This window comes from Neltuma alba, unplaced genomic scaffold (assembly GCF_004799145.2).
Source record: "Neltuma alba isolate B1F8T4 unplaced genomic scaffold, ASM479914v2 tig00013468_pilon, whole genome shotgun sequence".
Lineage (NCBI taxonomy): Eukaryota > Viridiplantae > Streptophyta > Magnoliopsida > Fabales > Fabaceae > Neltuma > Neltuma alba.
In genome coordinates, this window is record NW_021637701.1 from 46,567 (window position 1) to 65,791 (window position 19,225).

General features: G+C 33.1%; 2 protein-coding genes and 1 long non-coding RNA gene across 3 annotated transcripts; all 3 read left to right on the forward strand.

Moving 5' to 3' along the window:
- The first annotated feature begins 1,001 nt into the window (after positions 1-1,001).
- On the forward strand, positions 1,002-3,065 carry LOC114737593 (isoliquiritigenin 2'-O-methyltransferase-like). Its single transcript, XM_028925538.1, has 4 exons — positions 1,002-1,408; positions 1,528-1,841; positions 2,594-2,658; positions 2,766-3,065. Exons 1-4 carry the CDS (start codon positions 1,002-1,004, stop codon positions 3,063-3,065), a joined length of 1,086 nt encoding a protein of 361 aa, XP_028781371.1.
- A 9,730-nt stretch (positions 3,066-12,795) lies between these two features.
- On the forward strand, positions 12,796-13,752 carry LOC114737589 (uncharacterized). Its single transcript, XR_003739448.1, has 3 exons — positions 12,796-12,914; positions 13,321-13,355; positions 13,569-13,752. It is a non-coding gene; the product is annotated as an uncharacterized LOC114737589 (long non-coding RNA).
- Positions 13,753-14,579: 827 nt separating this feature from the next.
- Positions 14,580-15,639, forward strand: LOC114737594 (pentatricopeptide repeat-containing protein At1g43980, mitochondrial-like). The gene is made up of 2 exons (XM_028925539.1): positions 14,580-14,817; positions 14,915-15,639. Exons 1-2 carry the CDS (start codon positions 14,580-14,582, stop codon positions 15,637-15,639), a joined length of 963 nt encoding a protein of 320 aa, XP_028781372.1.
- Positions 15,640-19,225: the final 3,586 nt, after the last annotated feature.

Consider the following 19,225-nt stretch of genomic DNA (forward strand, 5'->3'; position numbering starts at 1 on the left):
TCAGGTTTTAGACCATATTAAAATTATTTTTCCCGTTTTTGTTCGAGGGGATGTTGACCAACAACAACAAAATAATTATAATAATTGCAATCCAAATTGACGGATGTTTTCTTCATAAAGTTAACAGTAAATTAATCTTTGATCTGCACTATATTTTATAATGGTATATGGTATGATGACGTTTTATCAAGTCAGAAATATCAAGTTCTGTAATAATAACACCAAATATTTAATAAAAATCTTGTCTTTTGGCCGGCAAATAAAACTCTTCTTCTTTTTTTTGGCCATCCAGATAAAAGTCTTTTGTTGGGTTAATACATTAAGATTATAATTATACTGATTAATTAGAAATAAGGAGTCCATTTTTAATAAGATGGACAATATGGCTGTTTCATTATAAAGATTGAGTTATCAACAGAAATTAAATAAAGAAATTTATCTAGAATATATAAATATGAAACATAAAATCTGTAACAACCTCCAAAATTCATAAATTATAAATAATATATACATGTGACATCTTCAATATGAAATATAAAGCTTTAATTAATCGCACTATTTAGAAATTGTTATTAATTCAGCTCATTTCTTAATGCTGTAATTGCATTATTATTTACAACAACTAAGACGTTTTTGCCATTTTGGGGCATGGAAATATTTAATTTATTTTTTTTAAAAATATAACTAAAAAAGATATACATTTTAATAATGAATTTTAAAAACTCAATTGATAATAAATAGATAATATCAAATAATTTATTTTATATTGACGTCACGTTATGACATTATGAATATTAAATAGTATATATGAATAATGGAATAACTTGTAATATCAGGACACTAGCTATGCAATGCAGGGTCCCACCATTTAATTATGCTATAAATACCACCATAGCTAGACCTGTAAAAATCATGTAGTGAGAACTTTTAGACAGAAAAATTTGCTCTATCATTCGCCATAGGTAGTAGAGAGAGTCTACAACAAAAAGAAGCTAGCAATTATGAGTACCAACATTGAGAATCATGAATATGATTCTAATTCCTCTTCTTTTAATCCTATGATGTTGCCAACTGATCATATTTACCTTGCAGTGTTAAATGCTGCTATTGAGCTGAACTTGTTTGAGATCATTGGCAAGGGAAGCCCTAAGGGCATGTCCTCCTCTGAAATAGCTTCAAAGCTCGAAAATCCTCACGCTAGCATGGCTAACCGGCTAGATCGAATGTTGTTTTTGCTTTCCAATTACTCTCTCTTGATTTGTTCTTACAACAAACTTGATCAACCTGACAAGATTGAGAGGCTTTATAGCATATCACCTCATGGCAAATACTTAATTGTAGAAAAAGATGAAACCTCCTGCGTTAGATTCTTCAAATTATGCAATCATCCCACTTACATAAAAATTTGGTAAGTAGGTATTTCATGTTTTGATTCGTAATCACAATTTTTTTTGTTTATTTATTTGATTATATACAAAAGACACCATGACCTATTTTCATTTGTATGGCACATGTGATTTTAATTAGGCAAAACTTCAAGCAAGTGATTCTTGACGAGGAAGAGAACCTTTTCAAGAAAGTTCATGGGATGCCTATGTATAAATACATGGAAATGGATCCAACATTCAAAACTACTTTTCATAAGGCAATGGCTGACTTGTCAATTATGCAGATTAAGGATGTACTTGAGACATATGAAGGATTTGAGGGAATATCCACACTTGTTGATGTAGCTGGTGGCGTTGGCCAAAACCTTAAAATGATCATTTCGAAGTATCCTTCCATTCAAGGCATTAATTTTGACTTGCCACACGTGGTACAACATGGCCTATCTCATCCAGGTAACTATACGGATTTGTATTCTCTCCTCATCCCTTTCTCTTCTTTGCGATAAATGATCATGTACATGTTATTCTATTTTACCCTTTTTTGAGTTGAACTAATTTTTGACCTATTTGTTGCAAATAATATTAGCATAGTGCATGATTAAATTATAGAAGAGAAGTTTAAATAAAAATAACGAAAGAGGGTGGGGATTTAGAAGTTGAAATTTGAAGATGAAGACAACAAATATGGATAGAAGGCACTTAGCCTACAACTAAAGTGTGATCTTGCAGAAATTACAATTTAAGTAATTTTACATACTTTAGTTAGTAATGTATTATGTTTGATTCAACTTTCCCCTTTAAAACTTTGATGCTACTAATTAAACAATTAAACTGTGCTACCTCCAGTCTGTAATTATAAAAGCTGGTTGGGAGTTAAATTTGATACTAAATATAATATTAGAGTCTATTTTGTCTTTCAAATTTATAATTTATTCTCTAAAGTATCCTTATTGATTACACATATTAAGAAAGTTTACATCCAAGAGTATTTATGATTGAAAAAGAGTACTTTCGGGAAGTCGAATAATATTTGTTATAAATAACTAATTTAATTAATTTCTTAATCTACCTAAATTAATTAAGTAGTTCTTATATTAAAGGCTGAAGCCAGTATATTTTTCAAAATTCATCATGCATAAGCATATATATATATATATATATATATATATAGCTTATCATTAGATCTTCCTTGGATATAATTAAAGGAATGAAGCATCTTGGAGGAGATATGTTCAAAAGCGTTCCAGAAGGCGATGCTATGATGATGAAGGTCAGTTTAATAACGCTATAATAATTAATTTCACATAGTAACTAATTATTATTCCTAGGGCTTATATTGCTAATGATAATAAGCTATATATGTCTAATCTCTTGCAGTTTATAACTCATAACTGGGGAGATGAAAAATGCATACAGATTTTAAGAAACTGCCATAGATCTCTCAAAAACGAAGGCAAGCTTATTATTATTGACCCGATAATGCCAGAAATACCGAATGGAAGCGACGAGCATAAGTATGTATCAGTTCTTGACAACCTTATGTTCCTGCAATCGGGTGGGAAGGAAAGAACAGAGAAAGAATTTGAAGCTCTTTGCAAAGATAGTGGCTTTTCTAGCTACCGTATCGCAGCTCACGTTGCCTACGCTGCTTTAGGAGTCATTGAGTTTTATAAATAAATTAAATTGGATTGTGGTTACGTTGTATGGAGTCTAAAGTGAGCCACACTATATATCCACACACACAAACACACACATATACATCGTTTATGAATAAATTATGTGAGTAGAGTATAGATTTTATATTTTATGTAGTACTTGAATACAATAATGTTTTATGACTAAGGAATGAACTATACGTGTGTAATATATGCGAAGTGGTCTATGAATAATGCTTGTAGTGTTACGTGTTGATACTTGATATGGTGAACCTTACAACCAAACTCACCTGAACGTTTATTTCACCAGGGGAAAAAAAGATAGTGCGACATTTTCCTAGCATTTAAAATTGATGTTCTCACCGCACATGCATCTTTTTGGTACTCCTCTGATCCTTAATATAAGACCCGTTTAACCAATTTGATTAGATTAAGAAAGTTAGTTAAATTAGTTAATTATAAGAAAAGTGATACATTTTTCTTAAAACACCATAATCATCTTTCTTAATACCCCTCTACCTCTTCTATTTGATTATGGTTGAGAGAGTACCCATAGGAGTAATTTAGAGAAAATTGATAAATATAAAAAATGAATCTTATATTTAGGATCAAAATCAACTCAAGAATTAGGTCTTATATTAAGAATCGTAGGAGTATCCTTTTTACCAACTCTTGTGCTAGTTCTATCTTTTTCTGTCACTTGTAAAAATTATATACTTCCTCTAGCCCACAACATAAATCGCTTATAGAAAAAATATTAAAAAATATAATTCATTTAAAAAATAGTTAAGAATTATTTATTAATTTTATCCCTAAAATTAATGCTTAAATGTCTCTTTGTATTCTTCTCTTTTCTTCATAACCTCATCTAATATGGGTAAAGTTGAAATCAATTTTAATTGACGAGCTAACTACCACTATTTTTGGTTTTGATACTTTAGTTAATGTTCATTTTTTTCCTTTTCATTAACAAAAATAAAGAAGACAGAAGTTCGGTTGCTGAATTACTAGCCAGACAATTGCAACTCAATTTTCCTCTATGCTTTATAAGGTAAAAAAAAAAAACAGAGAAAGTGATATCAAGTGGGTTGAGATAATTTTAATTAAAGCGAGTCTTGAAAGAACACTTGTTTGAATATTTACATATTATCTACCAAAATAATTGTGATATTAGTCAGATTTTAACCCATACTTAATTATGGATTAACTTCTTATTAATTAGGCCTAATATTTGTAGGCAGGCTTGTTTAACTCTTTTTTTCTTTTTTCATTTTGTACATTCCTAAAACAATTATTAAAACTATTTGTAAAATTTTCTCCTTCTCCTCCACACACATTATATACTCAATTCAATGTAATCATCACATTTTTTTCACTCTTTCTCATCTAAAATTTATGTTCCTATGGATGACTGCATTCCATAAAAACCATTGTTAATGTTTATCAAATTCTAAAACTATTTATTACTCTCTTGGGTTTAAAGTATAAGATAAATTTTATCTATTTATGTTTATTAAGAAATTAGTTAAAATCAATTTACAATAAATATGCAAGGCACATATTTTTTTTCCAAATATACCTTTCTTAATGAAGAAAATAAGTAAAAGATGTAATAAATGAACAAAAAAGGAAAGAGAATATATATTGGGTAAAATTGAAAAAAAAAACTCATTAAATGCTTAAATAAAAGTGATTGTTATCTTATAAAAGAATTAAGCCCCTTCAATAAAGTTTATCTTATATTTTGAATGAGAGGGAGTATTAAGAAAGCTAAGTTCCATGGGAAACGTTTCCTAATTCCTGATGCCCTAAAATGCTGGAGTCTCTGTTTACTAATCGTTAATTAATACATTACTTCAAAAACCACGGCGTCATGCGTGACAAATATATTAAATTCACAAATTTTGCATAAAAACGTAATAACTTGACTAAACAACACATCAAGTATATACGTCAACAAAATGGATAGGATGATGCATGGCGTGCGCAGAAAAGTAATATTTGATGAGGTGCGTTATCTTCACATTACATCTTTAAAGATTTTTATTTCTTAACAAATGCGTTTTTTAATTCATATTTAACTATTTTGTTCCTATTTATAAATCACTTGTTGAGAAAAAGTTTATTCCTAAATATAAATCACTTGTAGGGTAATTAATGATCTTTTTCAATTTTATCCTTGTTGACTTAAATAAGTTAAGAGAATATGTAAACCATATTTTTTTTTTTTACTATGCTTCCTTTAATAAGGGCAAAAGGTAGAAAAATTACCAATTTAATGCATTTCTTAGTTTACAGGCTTAGGGTACAAGTAACTTATAAATAAGAAAAGAGTGAAAAATTAATTATTGTTTTATCATGCGTACATTCTATTTTATATATGCTATACTCCCCCTCCCTTCTTATAGAAACAATCAACACTTCTACTTTGTCTCTATTTATAAAAACATTTGTAATATGTCTCAAATTGTTTGAGCCAGTTTCCTATATTTTGCCCCCATTATTAATTAGTTATTTTAATACTTAATATATTTATTATCTCACTCCTCGAAGCATCATTCATTCGTTGCTTTCCATCACATATTATTTCCCTTCTTAATATATTTATTTTGGCTTATCTTATCATGCGTACGTTCTATTTTTAGGAATGTTTCAGCTGAGCTTAAAGAATTGTTTTGTTCTGTCTTGCTGCCATTGCTGCTATGTTGGTAATTAATTGAGATTTAGATTAATTGCAAATTTTGGTAACAATTAGTTCCTGAATGATCATATGGGCATTGCATATTTTAGCACTAGGAGTTGGGAACTTAAATCAAAATAAATTAATCAAAGGGATGGATGAGGAAGGCTAAGCATAAGGGGATTCATTCCTAGTTGTTTACTTCCATTTGTTCGCCAATTTACAGAAGCACCTTTCATCTCTTGATTCATAATAATAATAACAACAATAACCGAACAAATTAAACCATATTATTTTGCCTTCCTGCCTTCTTCCTTCATTGCCTTCTTCAGTGCTTAATACATAATAGTGAATCCGCAGAGCTTGCATAAAGTTCTTGATTTAATCCACAGATATTATGATCACACACACACATATTATTCTATATAGATTATCTGGATAATATGAATTAAATCACCTATTTAATTTATATTATATTTAATTGAGTGATTATCCTAATTAGTTGACTCAGTCAACCGAAATATAATCTTACTTGATTATTTTGTTTCGTTGGAATTTCTTTTTTTAATTTTCAATCAAATAGTCCAACCTATTAAAGACAGACTCGACCTGAAATCCAAACAGTTCCTGAATGCTGTGAGTAATATAGCCCCTGGCCTTTTCTTTGCAATATTTTGTTAGTTGAATTTGCTGGGTGAAAATACATGATAACTAGATATGGACAACCATATATTTGTGGCCTTTCAGTTGACAAATGTCCATGTGATATATACATGTTGAAAACTTCTGGAGCTAAATAAAATTACTTTTTTAAACAATAATTACTGATAAATCATGTTTTTATATATTTTTATCCCATTCGCTTAGCATTTTTAGTAATAAATTTTGACTAATTGAGAGCTTTTAAAATGGGATAAATTTTTCGAGATTTTAAATTTTAAAATATATGTTATTGGAATTTTCTTTTTAACTATCTTGGAACTCTTTTTTGAGTAAATTTGTGCAAATAAAATACACGGAGCTTTGAAAATTTAGGTTTTATAATGCTGACCAAGGAATCTGCAACTCACCCAATCCACTTGTGCCGGGTGAAAATTCATCCATTTTGGCCAGCCCAAAAAAGGCTCATGATGGGTTGAAATTAAACAGCCAGGATGAAAAAATAAACAGGCAGGATATGGGCATACCCTTAGGATATGTTTGGTATGAGGGATTTGAGAGGGAGGGGAGAGAATGGGAGGGATTTTAATTTTTTTTTTTGGTAACACACAAATTTCAGGAGGGGAGGGGAAAAATTTTTAAATTTTCCTTCTCCTCCCCTCCTCAACCTCCCCTCCAAAATTAGGAGGATTTGGAGGAGAAAGGACAATATTTTACTATGTTGTGACCATTATGCTCATATTTTGTCATGTTGTAACTATTATATCCATATTTTGTCATGTTGTGACTATTATACCCATATCTTAAATAAAATAAGAGCAAAATTGTCCATATTAAAATATTTTTCCCTCCCCTCTCCTCTTTTTTTATAAATCCAAACAAGATAATATTAAAATCCTTCCACTCCCCTCCCCTCCCCTTCCCTCCATTAAAATCTCTCCCCTCCTTTTCCTCTTATTGAACCAAACGAACCCTTAGATGCCCCTTACCTGCCCATTTAATAGTGTGTGTATATTTAAAAAATTTTAACTTAGTAATACTCTCTCTAGTCCATAATATAAGAAGTTGGTTAAAAAAAATTATGATATAAAATATAACATGTTATTAGGACAATTAATGTGACTTTTTCACCTTGCCCCTGTTAAAATAAGAGAGAGGAGAGATATGAGAGATAATAAAATTGTAACATTAAGAGCAATATTTTCATATTTAGAGGTAAAATAAGAAAATTTTATCATTTTAAAATACATTTAATGACTAAATTTTTATTTCTTGATATGCGAGAAAAATTAACTAATTTCTTATATTATGAACGGGAAGAAAATTAACTCTCTCACCCTCAATCTAGAAACTTCTTGTTCTCCTAATTTCTTTTTCTTTCTTTTTGTCCGTGATCGTGGAGTTCCAGGCTTCTAGTGTTTGACATCTGACTTTCACATTTCCACTCTTCCTCTTCCTTTCCTAACCTAGTAGTGTGTTTAGTTGGAGGGGAGAGTAGGGAGGAAAGGGAAAATAAACCCTCTCCTTGTTCCATTAGAAATTTTTGAGGAACGGATAGCTCCCTACTCTCATTTTGACTTTTCTTAAATTGGAATTTTTTGCACTACGTATTGGGTGCTCATCAAATTTATGAACACTCAGTGCTCATCGTTGTAGCACATGTAAAGGCACCACTGCCCAACAATCCATATTAGTAGCTAAGCATTCAGCACCATTCTCCCATCTACCATTTTCTCTTATTTTGGGTCTTTCAAACTTTTATTTTAAACATATTTATTGATCTTACGGACCTAAATATAAAACTCATTTTGTGCCCTAAATATTTACGTTACACAATGAGTTATTTAAGACCGAATGAATATTAAAAAAGGGTTAAGGTTCTTAATTGCCCCGGAAGTTTTCCCCAAGGAGCACTCAGCACCCAGAAGTTTTTGTTTGTTCTTAAATATCCCGGAAGTAATTTATCGTAGCAATTATGCCCCGAGTTAACGTTCAGGCAAACGGACGTCTGTAAATGACACGGTGTCGAGAAGATGGACGACACGTTGGTGAATGAGATGGTGACGTGGCACTGTTGTGTCGACAACATAAAAGTTGATGCTGAAGGTCAATGTTGTCATCGAAGGTCGCTCTTGTCGTCGACACTGAGAGCTAAGGTTAACAGGCGACGGGCTATTGAGAGTGAACAGTCACAAACCAACACTCAACAGTCTGATACGAACAGAAGACCACGTGGTGGAAGGGCTTTCTACAAGAGCCATGTTGATAGTGAAATGGGAGTCCAGATTGATGAGGAAATTGGATGAACTGTCTACAATGTATGTGATCGTTTAATCTGTTTTCATAATCCTTTTTCATTCCATGTTTTCAGAATCTAACTATATTGTTAATGTCATTATGCAGCGTGGCTTGAATTCACAAGTTGTCCTTGATGAGGGAGAAGAATACATGGAGCACCATGTAGACATAGAAACAAGGTTTCCCATCCCAAATGAACTTTCAATAAGGATCTCTCGGAGCATGTCTGATTCCAATGGTAGTGGCTCCCGTAGAATCCAATATCGAGGTGATGGAGCAATTACTTCCACTCCTTCTAACCTACCATTCACTCCTCCAGGACTAATGTGGTCAGGACAACCAGCCTCAACCACCTCACAACTCCTATCTCACAGGGACCACATAGTAATTGCCTCTTCTAGCCGAAGGAAGTTCGATGCAATGAGAGGAAGGGAATAGCTATATTATTTGTACTAGTCTGCTATTTAGGGGATTTAGATAGCACTGTTTAGTGTATTTGGCGTATTTAGATGGCACTTCTTAGGATTTAGGAAGGTGTATTTGTACTTGGCCTTGTTCTCTTTTGGTTCTAGTTGTACCAGTCTATTGTTTTTTTGATGTATGTTCTGTAAATGTTGGAGAGCCAAATAACACTGATGTAGCAAAGTTGACAAATGGTGGTCATTTATCGATAAGTTGTTTGATAAATGAACTTATCGATAAGCTACTCGATATAATTGAGCCAATTTCATAAACTTTTGTCCGATAAGGTTATCGATAAATGGTATTTATCGATAAGGATTTCGATAAATAAAAGAAACAATTCAAGTCCTCATTTATCAATTTGTTAATCGATAAATACACTTATCGACTAATCAATATTAATCAATATAAATAGCTTTGTGTCTTCTACTGTCGCACATCCCACGTATCCTTTGTGTCTTTTACTGTCGCACATCACACGCATCCTTTGGTAACACCATTCTAACTCAAAGCTTATTTTCAACTATATTCTTGAATATATTCTTGAATATATATTAGAGAAATGTTCTTCTCGAATACGTATTTGAGAATTGGTCTTCTTGAATACATATTCGAGAACTGATCTTTGGTCTTCTCTGCTCTGTCCTCTTCTCAGACTTCACATGCGCCCCACCTCGCTTTGCTTTGCCCTAGCTCTCAATGTTGACGAAAAAAGCGACCTTCGATGACAACATTGACCTTTGGCATCAACTTTTATTTTGTCGACACAACAGTGCCACGTCACCATCTCATTCACCAACGTGTTGTCCATCTTCTCGACACCGTGTCATTTACAAACATCCGTTTGCCTGAACGTTAACTCGGGGCATAATTGCTACGATAAATTACTTCCGGGATATTTAAGAACAAACAAAAACTTCTGGGTGCTGAGTGCTCCTCGGGAAAAACTTCTGGGGCAATTAAGAACCTTAACCCTTAAAAAAAAAACATCGGAATTATTATTTTTTGGTGCAAAAATCTTAGACAGGGTTTAAGGTCAACGCAAACCAAGAACAAGGCACTTGATTTAACTCCTCCAAAGTCATATCATCATGTTAGACAAGACAATATTGCAATTAATTTTTTACAAGAGAATACTTAGATTAACTTTTTTATATTTATTATATTAAGTTCTCTCGTTACATATAATAGGACAAAGTGAGTTCTATATTTAGGAGTATCTTTTTTAAAAATAATTTCAATGTTTAATTATTTTAATAATGAATGTGTGCAAAATAAACATTTAAAAGACCCAAAATAACAGAAAATGAGAGATGAGAGAATGTTGCTAAATGTTGAGGTGCTCATGTGGTTTGGAGAGAAAAATGGGAATTGCTGTTGGACAATGGCACCTCTCCCCATATGCTGCGGCGTGATTGGGAAGATGAGCATTGGGTGCTCATAGATTTGATGAGCAACAGACTCCATTTTTCAGAAAAGAATTAAAAGTTTAGATGATTTTGCTCTTATTTTTTGGTGATATTTTATTAATACCTATAAAATATATTATTATAAAATTTATTTTAAATAAAAATGTATTATTATAAGGAAAATATGTATTATTATAATTAAAAAATATATTATAATAAAAATTAATTTAAAATAAAAATATTATTATAATGAAAAATTATATTATTATAAATTAATTTTTACAAATATATTATTTTATTAATTAAAATATATTTTAAAGCTTAAAAATAGCAAGATTCATTTTTCTTTTAAGCCAAGTAAAATTTGTTAAGTTGATTATTTTGAAATGTATTATTAGAAAAAATTTTAAATAACAAATTTGTTTAAAATAAAAATTTAAAAGACCCAAAACAAGAGAAAATGACAAATGGGACTAGTGTTCTACTTCTTCCTCTCAGCCATGACGAGATTCTGGTCTCACAGTCAATTTGTTCATTTTTTCAATTTCTTCCTCTCAATTTCTTCTCTTGGCTATCACACTGCATCTATGTTTTGGGCATTTGATTTGTATGTGCTGGGTTGATATTGAAGAAAGATTATTATTGGGTAGTTGTTATTGTAATAGTTTTGAATAAAGCTTATAATTGGAAAGATTATATTTTTCATTTATGCTATATTGTATTATGCAAGCTCTGCCAGATTCATCGTTATGTATTAGGCACCAAGGAGGGCAATGAAGGAAAAGGTCAGCCCGACGGAAAAAAGAGGTAGACGGGCGAGTGAAACGGCGGACTAAGAAAAAGAGGAAGGGAAAGAACGAAGGGTCTCTGGAAGAGGAATGCAGCACCAGTTGCGTCTTCTTCTTCTTCCAAGTTCGACGGCTTCTTCTTCTTTCATCATCGACGGCGTCTTGTTCTTTCTCTTCATCGCGGGTTCTTCCTTTCTTTCTTTTATTTTCGTTTCTTCATTTTTCCCTTCCATGGCACATTGATTTTTGTTGTCATCAGCTATTATTATGAACTCTTTTGCTGAGCTTGAATCCATATATTGATCTACAAGAGGTTTTGTTTGGGTTTCTAATCTGATTTCATTCCTTTCCTCCTTTGTCTTCATGTTATTCTGCTACTGATTAGAGTTTGTTAAATGTCATGAATTTGGTGTTAATCGTTGAATCTATTGACTGTGATTGATGTACTCGATTGATACCTTAATTTAGGAATGTTGCAGCTGAGCTTAAACGATTGTTCTGTTCTGTCTTGGTGCCATTTGAAATTGGATTGCTGCTATGTTGGTACTTAATTGAGATTTGGATTAATTGCAAATTTCAGTAGCAATTAGTTCCTAAATGATCATTTGGGGCATTGCACTTTTTAGCACTAGGAGGTGGAACTTGATCAAAATAAATTAATCAAAGGTATGGATGAGCAAGGCTAAGCGTAAGGAGATTCATTCCTAGTTGTTTACTTCTATTTGTTTATAGAAGCACCTTGCATCTTGTGATTGATAATAATAATCAAACCGGACAAACCAAATTATTTTGGTTTGCTTTGTTTGATTTTTCTCTAAACTTCGACTTATACAAAAAGGCATAGTAAAAAATATAATTTTTCTGATTATAAGCTTTATTCAAAACTATTACAATGACAATTGCCCCAGTAATAATATTTCTTCAATATCAACCCATCACACACAAATCAAATGCCCAAAACATAGATGCAGTGCGACAGCCAAGAGAAGAAATGGAGAGGAAGAAATCGGGAAAATGAACAAATTGACTGAGAGACTAGAACCTAGTGATGGCTGAAAGGAAGTAGATAAATCTAGAAACATCTTACATCTTGATCTTGTTGAATCTTTGAAACCATCTCCATTTTCTCATCAATCTCTTTCTTCTCACTCTCATTGATTCATTGGCGTTCTTGTCCCCACTGTGTTTTTTACTTTGATCTCTGTCTTGCTTTCTTGCCGGGTTTGAGTGAGGAAGGTGGGAAGGTTGAAGACTTTGCTCCTTCGCCTTTGGAATCTTTAGCACATACAAAGAGTAGCTATAAAGATTTTTTTTGATACACTTGAACAGGAAAAACAGAGAACAAAACTAAACTGCACCCGACGACCCAAGCATCGTCCGCCCTGCCTTAGAGCTTAAAATCTGGAGACCCATTGCTTCATTCAGAGCATTTTTCGCAAGAGCATCTGCCATCTGGTTATCCTCACAGTGAATGACCTGTAACTCAACTGTCCAAGACTGTTCGAGCATGTTCTGAAGTTCCTGGATCACAACCCAGTTGTCGTGCAAGCTGCTGTCACCACCGGAGATGAGATGTATGGCTTCCGAAGAGTCACACCGAAGAACTATATCCCTTTCACCAATGTCCCAAGCCCTTTGGTCAAAGGGCTTGGGACATTGGACAAAGAGTAGCTATAAAGATGTTATGAAATTTTAGAATTTAGAGTTGCCACAATAAAAATTCGAATGCTTGGTATAATGTTTATAATTCAAACACTCAATAATAGTATGTTATCTGAGTATTGTAATTTTGAAAATTTGTACATTGAAGGGAGCTATGTTATTATGCGTTTTTTGATACAATCCTCCTATAATTTCTAATTTGTATTACTAAATGCATTTGTTATTACTTTCATGATGTTCTCTAAACTTTCGCATTCCTTCAACCCATGTTATTACTCTCATGATTGTAATTTTTGTTTCCGGCTATCCCTGTTTCAGATTGACGGTCTCGTGGATAACCACTATGGCGAGAGGTATTTATAGTTTTTTAGTTGTCCCCATTCCTTCAACCCATTTGTTATTAGTTTCCTGATTGTGAGCTAGTTTTATTTCCTATGCATGCTAGTCTTTACTGGATGCATTATGGGTTTACTTTATTTTTCTTATTTAAAAATATTTTTGTGAAAAATTTCAAATGAGCATCATAATGTTTTGTTTGATCTGTCTAATTTGTTCTTGATCTGAAGATGTGTGCGGACATCATATAAAGGATAAATCTATTGCAAGCTGAACAATTCACTAATCACAATGTGATTCCGGACACACTATGTAAATAAGGTATCTCACTTATATACAAATTAAAGTATTCGATTTCATTCATTGAGCTTATAAGATTTTTCTTGTCAATTTCTTTTAAAATCTTGTATCTCATTTCAAACAAAAATAGTTCACTTCAAATAAATATTGTTCGTATTGGGTAAATATATAAACATCGCCGCTTCCTTTTTTTTTTTGGGGGGGGGGGGGGCGCTAAATCATCACGCCACATTTAGATAGAAGGTATGATTTGTCTTCCGAGTATTCCAAGTGTATTTGCAAGAGAGGTTCAACAACAGAAATTTTAGGAAGGTCCCTTCGAGGATGCAATGCCGTGTGCTTTATCTCACTTTGGTGTTTAGTTGCCTTGTGACTCATATTTTATGTATATGCCCATATTTAAAGCTAGGACAAGGTCCTCAAAATTCACTCTCTTATTTTTCTGCTCTTTTAGACTACTACTTATCCAAAAAGCCTCTAAAATTGAACAAGGTTTTCCATGCCCAGTTGATAAAATTGGGTTTCAATGTCTACACCTATTTATAAAATTGGGTTTCAATGTCTACACCTATTTGGGTAATCGTTGTCTCGATCTATACTCCAAGTTTGGTGGGATAAGTGATGTCTTGAAAGCATTTGGTGATATGAGTAATAAGAACTCTACGTCCTGGAATATCTTCTTAAAAGGGTTGCTCAGAAGTGGTTATCTTGAGAAGGCCAAACATTTGTTTGATGAAATGCCTATGAAGGAGGTGGTCAGCTGGAATACAATGATTTCAGGCTACTCTTCTCATGGGTTTGGTAATCGAGCTTTTCAACTTTTCCTTGAGATGCAAAATATTGGCACAAAACCAAGTGAATTCACTTACACCATCATGATGTCACTTGTATCAAGTCCCTGTCAAGGTAAGCTAGTTCATGGAAGGTTGATCAGAAGTAGGATGGATTTCTCAAATTCAGTTCTCGGAAATTCTTTAATAAATATGTACGGGAATTTTGGTCTTCTTGATTATTCTTTTGGTGTGATTTTGACCATGAAGCAGTTGGATATTATCTCTTGGAATTCTTTGATCAGGGCCTGCCATAATGCAGGACATCAAGGATTGGCATTAGAGCAGTTCTATCGTATGAGAATCACAGAGTTGTTACCTGATCAGTTTACATCTTCAATATTGATCTGTGTGTTCTAAGCTGCAAGATTTGGAAAAGGGTAGGCAAATTTTTGCCTTTTGTTTTAAGGTGGGATTCGTTCATAATAGTATTCTATCAAGTGCAGCTATTGACCTCTTTTCCAAATGCAACAGATTGGAGGATTCTGTCCAGCTTTTTAGAGAAGAATATCAATTGGGCTCAGCTCTATGCAGTTCTATGATTTCAAGCTATGCTAGGCAAGGTTTAGGAGAAGAGGCATTAGGACTTTTTGTATTGACTTGGAGGAAGAATCTTAGGCCAACTGAATATATGGTTAGCTGTCTTCTGAGTTGTTTTTCCAGTGTGTTACAAGTAGAACTGGGTAATCAAATCCATTCATTGGTTCTGAAATTGGGTTTTGAGTCAGATGCAATAGTTGCCAATTCACTTGTTGGAATGTATGCAAAATTTGGATCCATTTATGATGCCTTAAATATCTTCAATGAAATAAGAAGAGATTTGATATCCTGGAACACCATATTAATGGGTCTAACTTACAATGGTGAAGTGTCTGCGGCTATGGACCTTTTCAGTGAATTAATTGGGAAAGGTATGCCACCAGACCGAATAACTCTTTATGCAGTTTTACAAGCATGCAACTACGGGAGCTTGGTTGATGAAGGAATTCAAATATTATCGTCTATGGAGAAGGAATTAGGGGTTAAACCAGAGAAGCAGCATTATGCTTTTGCTGTGGAGTTGTTTGGTCGTGCTGGTAGATTGAAGGAAGCTATTGACATTATTATGGAAACAATGCCACATAAAACTGCTCGTTTGGAAGTCAATTCTCTCTACATGCGCAATTTCTGAAAACTTATGATTTACTGAAAAGGTAGCAAAGAAAATAATGGAGATGGAACCACAGTCATCTTTACCTTACTTGATGTTGGCTCAGGCGTATCAAATGGGGGGCAAGTGGGAGAACATGGTTCGAGTGAGAAAGGCATTGAACCATAAAAGTGCCAAGGAGTCCGCAGGATGCAGCTGGATTGGGATAAGAAATGACGTGTATTTTTTTGAGGCAAATAAATTACTTCAGTGTGGAGGCAAAGATGTTTATTTCGTGTTAAAGTTATTGCACTGGGAGATGGAAAATGAAGGTTATGCTTGTAAAACATTTTGATAAAAGAATGTATAAGTTGTTGTAATTGGCAATGAATATTGATGGTGGGCCAGAAAAGAGTAATTACCTAAGATTGTTTGCTACTCAGTAATGGTTGAGAAAGAGAAGTTGTAATATGCCTGACTGGTACAGTTAGGTAAAATTCCTTGACGTTATGATATGAGGACGTCATTCGCTGGGATCTATACTGAAAAATCAAGCATTCAAGTTTTACGCTGTGTGCGATGCACAATTTAGTACTCAAGAATTCAGTAAAAGATTTTATAAATTAAGCCAACCTTTGATTAGTCTAGTCCCTGTGACTTTGCGAGTTTTGCAGCGGCCTCCTCGTTATTGGGAAGGTCGAGAACCTTAACAAAAATTGGCCTTCTCCGCCAAAAGCTCTTCATCCTTTACATGTGCTTTATTTATAGTGCCATTTGTTGAATGGGGCAATACATCTCAAGCATTACTGGGCTGCAAATCACCTACATTTTCTCCTCAGGTCATGAAACCATCGAAGCCTAGGCACAATTTGACATCAAATCAGCGTGCACAAAATTGAGAATAATCAGGTAACTATATTAACAACTTCATTAATTCGGTCTTTTACATCAATGGCTACACATTTTTAACTACGCTAATTCTCACGCATCCGATGCTGTTGAATTTTAGAGTATTTGTCATATAAGCTAAAGAGATGGACATAATTTTTGAATTTAAAAAGTTTAATTTGTTATTACTACTTTTTGCCTTGGCACTGGCACAGTCAAGTTCATCTTATGGTTTATGCTTAGCTCAGCTCTTCAGATACTGATAATTTCACAGGCTATTTTAATTTATTCTTTTTTAACTTTTTTCAATCATTGCTTGGGGTTGAAAATAACTAGCCAGACAATTCATTAGTAAGCTTTATGGGGCTTACACGTCATCAGTACTTGAAGATAAAAACGTACTTGAAGATCTACGTTATGGATTGGTGCTTATGGATCATGGCTAGCCAAACAGTTTCATCATTAAGCTCTATGGGCAAAATAAGTCAATGGATGAAGGAAAAAAGACCTTAAAACACATGTTATGGATGAACTGAAGTCATGCTAAAACTTTTTACTCAGATTCAAGCAACGAGTCCTAGTCCATTATAATTTGATCCCTAAACCCTAAATTGAGGGTAATATGGGTCGATGTACGGATAAGATGGTAGTTTCCGGTGTTTGCTTGATGGAACGGTTTAGATTTTCCCCCCTCATTAGAAGCACCTTAAAAAAAAACATATTGGGGCCAGCGCTTTGAACTCCTTAACTTTTCTCTAACTGATTTCCATCAACTTCAAAGGATGCCGAGTAAACTCAGGAAAAAATGCAAGACATGAAGTGACTTTGCAAGAACCAAATGCTGCTATTGTTTTCCTTTGTTTACTTCTTTGTCTTTATCCTAATCTCTTCCAATTATGTGTCATTTACTGATCTCATCAAATCAGAATGAAGAGAAGTATGACCGAGAAGTTAATGCAGTTTCTCCTGAAGGCAGGCTATTTCAGGTCGAATGCGCTATTGAGGCCATCAAGGCATGCTGCTCTTCACAGTGATCTCTCATTTCCTTTTTATTGTTTCTTTCTGTGGTTAGGACATGTTATTTCAATATGATTAATCTTTTTATTTTTCATATAAATCATATTCATATTTTGGAACTTTTTGGCTTATAATGGAGCCATGCGGAAGCTAGACTTATTTGATGCTTCCTTCCTATATCTGTCGTCTATTTGGTTGAACTGTTACAGCTATTTGCCAGTGAGCAATTCATTACTTTTTTTCCTGTCTTGTGCCTTCTGGTTTTTTTGCCGCAATAATAGCTTAGTATAGATTAGCTGTAAATTATAAGTTGGCTTTTGTTGGCTGCAGCTGGGATCAACTGCAGTTGGGTTGAAGACAAAAGAGGGTGTTGTCCTTGCTGGTGTAAAGCCCATCACTTCGCCACTGCTGGTGTGTTTGTTTACCAAGCTGCATCTTTGTGAAGTGTCATTGGCTGATAACATTTCTTAAGAAAGGCGATGATAGCTCCCATAGTGGAGTAGGTGATGAGAAGTATGCGTAAGAAAATTGTGTATTGAGATTTGAGGCAGATTTACTGATGAAAATTATACGTTGTACTTTGGGAGTTCCTTTGGTTTCCATCATAAATTATTTTACTAAAATATATTCTTTTGAAATTATTTTACTCCAGGCTCTATTGTTTTGTTAATAATCTGCATATGCCAAATTATGTTTGTACCATGACGTTGAATGCTTCTAACCTTGTTTTCTTCATCAAATTTTCATCTAATTATCAATTATGTGAAAGATGTTATTATTCTTTGGTATTAAAGCTTCAAAAGACAAATACAAGATTCTAATATGACTTATTTTAATCTTGGTTCCTCAAATTCCAAACTCATGGTTTTGGTTTTCAGAATGTAATTTGTTGTAAAATGTTAATTTCTAGAGGTGTAATGATGCTAAGCTTTGTTGTAAAATGGTGATGTAGACTCATCAAATAGCGTCTAATTAGATTTGGTGTGGATAACACAAAGAAAGAAAAAAGAATAGATTCTCAAAACATAACTGTTTAGCCTTTTTTGGTTTTCTCATTGTTTCTTTTTAAGGAATTACTCCTTTGGTTCTAAATAGAAGACTCTTATGCTCTGCTTGGATGGGAAGAAAAATTGGGAGGAAAAAAAATAGGAGAGAAAATAGAGAGAAGGAAAAACTAGAGGAAAAATGTTATCATCTCTCTTACTTGGATAGATGAGAGAAAATAGAGAGGAAAGAAAATTAATAAATATCCAAATGACTAAAATGTTCTTATCAAATATATCATATTTAAAATTAAATTAAATTAAATATTGTGATAGAAAGATTATACTAACATTGGCATTATCAAATAATTAAAATCAAGTTATTTGGTTGATATATATTTTCGGATTATTATATTTTAAAGCCAAATTATTTAATAAAAATATTGTTTTAAGATAAAAAATAAAAAATGAATAAATTTTTTAAATATAATAAAAGAAAATAAATATGAAAAGTAAGAGATAGTAAGGGTAGTTATGAAAATCTTGTTTTCCTTCCCAAATCTCTCCATATATGGAGAGAAAATTTGGAGAGAAAATGAGGTATGAGACCCATTTTATTTTCTCTTCCACTTTTCTTTCCTCCCACATTTTCTCTCCTACCCAAGCAAGAGAAAAGTTGATTCCCCTCATGTTTTTTCCTCTTGCTTTCTTTCCTCCCTAATTTTCCCTTAATCCAAGCA